At 39.7% G+C, this 3327-nt stretch overlaps 1 protein-coding gene across 2 annotated transcripts in view; it reads left to right on the plus strand.

Annotated features, from left to right (window-relative positions):
• The first annotated feature begins 1050 nt into the window (after positions 1–1050).
• Positions 1051–3327, plus strand: part of LOC106877931 (glutathione reductase, mitochondrial) — a 39534-nt gene continuing 37257 nt past the window's right edge. The window contains exon 1 of one of the 2 annotated variants that reach the window (XM_052967544.1): positions 1051–1172. In XM_052967544.1, coding sequence (XP_052823504.1) covers positions 1157–1172 — 16 coding nt within the window. In that variant the 5' untranslated portion in view covers positions 1051–1156. The remainder of the gene's footprint in view (positions 1173–3327) is intronic. The other variant, XM_014927005.2, reaches the window with a different exon arrangement.

Consider the following 3327-nt stretch of genomic DNA (forward strand, 5'->3'; position numbering starts at 1 on the left):
TCCAAGTGGCCCCTCAAGACAGAGTGAGTAGATGTGTGTAACGGGACTGGAAGGTTGTATAGGGAGTAGAAGGTGAGGTAATGGCGAGTCAGCCTGCAACTATTAAAAAAAATTGGGTAGTGTTGAGGGGTGATAACTGACGAGTCATGAATTGAGGGATATAGACGAGGTGGAGAGCAGCAGGATTGTAATGATGCAATTGACAAGGAGTAGACGAGAGAGAGAGAGAGGGGAAAGCTGCAAGAGCATGAGGAGAGGCAGATGTAGCATGTTACGAGATGTAATTTGGTTCATTGGAGTGAGTGGCACTTCCAGAGCTCAGTTTTGCTGAGGTCTTCTCAAGTTCCTCATATTGTCACACATCTTGGTCCTTTGTCACCTCCTCTGTGAATTCAGCATCTCGATATCAGTCCCCCCCCACCCATTCATCTCATACCTCCCTCTTCTGTAAGTTCCATCCACTTTAAGTGATTTTCATTTATACTTTATACAATTCACATAATTAAACCAACTCTTCTACCTGATAGCTGTAGTGATTGCACAACAAATGGCGGGCGTAAATTTGAGAAACTTCAAGAGGTGGAATTAAAATAAAGTGGGGAAATGAGTTCGATATAAAGTTGCATGATGATTAAATGGGAATTAAGAGAAAGAGGAATTTTATAAAAATCATGTCACTGTCTGTCTGGGTTGACCAGATATCCAGCACCCTTGCAATTGAAACCAAATATGTTTTACGAGCAATAAGTTGTTGTTCGGCTGTGATTGAGTAAAGCTATAATCATAGAACTTCTAATCGTCATTATCGTATATGGGACCACATTATCAGATAGCTTCTTCCCTTCTTAACTCATTTGTCTATGCCTGGCGAGCAACTAGAAATTCGTTAGACTGATCGAGAACATCAACCTGTCTATACGACAGGGTGTAATTTGTGAGAGACTTCGTTGCTATTTCTAGCATATTTAGCCATCGCATTGGCATCGTCACAGTCGTCAGGTTTTAAAAGAGTTCCATGTCAAGGGACGTAATTCACAATATATTTACCTTCGGAATTTCAATTCGCCCACGAGATAACAACAACCATTTATCCGGCAAGTAACGGCAACAACAGTTGTTTATCCGGCCAGCGAGTACAGCAGCACTTTATCCGGCAATGCAGGTGCTTCTACGTAAGTTACTTCTGTATATTTGTTACTACTACATCAGTTGAATATTAGAATAAAACATCCTTAAGAATATTGAAGCAGCATAAATATGTTCCGAATTTGTTGCTAGGCCATAAATATCTTTGGCATCGTCGGCAAATCTACCAAGTTTTTTTTTATTTTTTAGCCAGTATCACTAAAGCGAAGTTACAGGAGGCGCGGTGTGAAGGGTTAAATGGCTTCTTGAGTTACTTTTTGTGAAAAAAGAAATTTTATAAAACAAAATATTTGCGTATCTATCAGTTATATATTCCTTAGGGTAGTTGTCATCGTTGTTAGTCGTCGGTTAACCCTCACCTGGCAGACCTATAACCAAAGGCTTTTGTTGTGGTTCCAGCCATAACCAGCCTGTTTTTTTGTTTTTGTTGGGCATTGCGTATATTCAATGTGTTCCTCGTTTTTCAAGATAATGTCCTTTAAAAAGAAATTTAGCTGCTATTTCTTGCAAGTTGAACGACAATGCAAAGGTTCCTTTTTAAATGTCTTAAAAACCGGATTTTACATTGAGATAACCAATAAATACAAGGTCAGGCTTCAGAAATATTTACACATACACACTTAAAGAAAGACTTAAACTTTATTCAAGTGTTTGTGTCACTGACAATTCCATATTTTACATTTCAGTTCACCTACAACAGCTACATTTAAGAAGTTACATCATCACCATCATTTAACGTCCGCTTTCCATGCTGGCATGGATTGAACGGTTTCGTTAGAGCTGTTTTGGCTTGGTTTCTATGGTTGGATGCCCTTCCTAACGCCATCCACTTTACAAAGTGTACCGGCTGCTTTTTACATGGAACCGACATGGGTGCTTTTTCCGTTGCACCGACACAGGTGTTTTTTACTTGGCACCGGTCCAGGTGCTTTTTATGTGGCACCAGCACAGGTGCTTTTCATGTGACACTGGCACCGACTTAACAGTAAACGATATTAATTTGATATTATGGATTTTCACCTGTTGATAAGAAGGCTTCTGTAATTTAGAGGCCTCTCTTTTGCCCAAGAATGCGTGCTTATTACTGACTCGGATACTAACACCATCCCGCGCCCCATAATATCAAATTTAGTTATGTCCCTTCTTATTCAAAGTTCAACTACTTCACAAGGTTGGCTTTGCTTGTCATTTGTCAGGGGAATAAAATAAGTACTCGTTATTCACCAGCCTTGTGTCTGTGTAGGAAATTAATTTTTCAACGAACACTGCCCTTCCCCATCACTCCCGTGAAATATTATTTCATGTAATTTTTACTCATTTCTCTTGTTGTCAGTTAAAAATATTTTGAGTTTATTATACAGTTCTTCTACATTCTGATGTTATTGTTTAACACTAGGTCAGCTCTGATCCAGCAGACCTATGATTATAGGCATACCAATCCTGACAATTCTATCTGGTACTTTTTTTTTGTTTCAAGCTTGGTATATCTAGCACTACATTATCTAATTTGGAGAAAATATTATTTTGATTAAGAACAGGTGATGGTTGGTGACAGGAAGGGCATCCAGCTGTAGAAACTCTGCCTCAATGAATTCCATCTGATCCATGCAAGCATGGGAAAACAAACGTTAGAATGATGCGTGTGTGTGTATGTGAAAAATTATGATAAATGTGTATCATTTGTTCCCTACGTATGTTTCACCATTGTGGTTGTCTGAAACTCTGTATTGGGTGTTCTAAGTGCAATTGGATGCCTTATCACAACAGAGCATTTGAGAAGAGTTTACTGGATTATGATACAGAGCTCTTATGTGTGAAGATGGACTGATAGCAAGACATTCTATAAGTCTTTTGAGAGGGTAGTAGAAAGGGTGGACATATATGTATGTATATGTCATCATGTGACACAAGATCACCTCTGCCAGTGCCCCCTCCCCTCTTGAAAGTTGTTTTTGCCTTGCAAGTACTTGGTGACCCTGTCAGTGCAGGTGCCACTTAAAAGCACTCAGTCCACTCTGCTGAGTGGTTGGTGTTAGAAAGAGCATCCAGCTGTAAAAATCCTGCCAAAACAGTCACAGAAGTCTGGTGCAGGCTTCTGCCTGGCCGGATCTTGTGGAACTATCCCACCCCTGCTAGCATGGAAGGTGGATGTTAAACGATGATGATGATGATGATATATAT

This window comes from Octopus bimaculoides, chromosome 4 (assembly GCF_001194135.2).
Source record: "Octopus bimaculoides isolate UCB-OBI-ISO-001 chromosome 4, ASM119413v2, whole genome shotgun sequence".
Taxonomy (NCBI): Eukaryota; Metazoa; Mollusca; class Cephalopoda; order Octopoda; family Octopodidae; genus Octopus; species Octopus bimaculoides.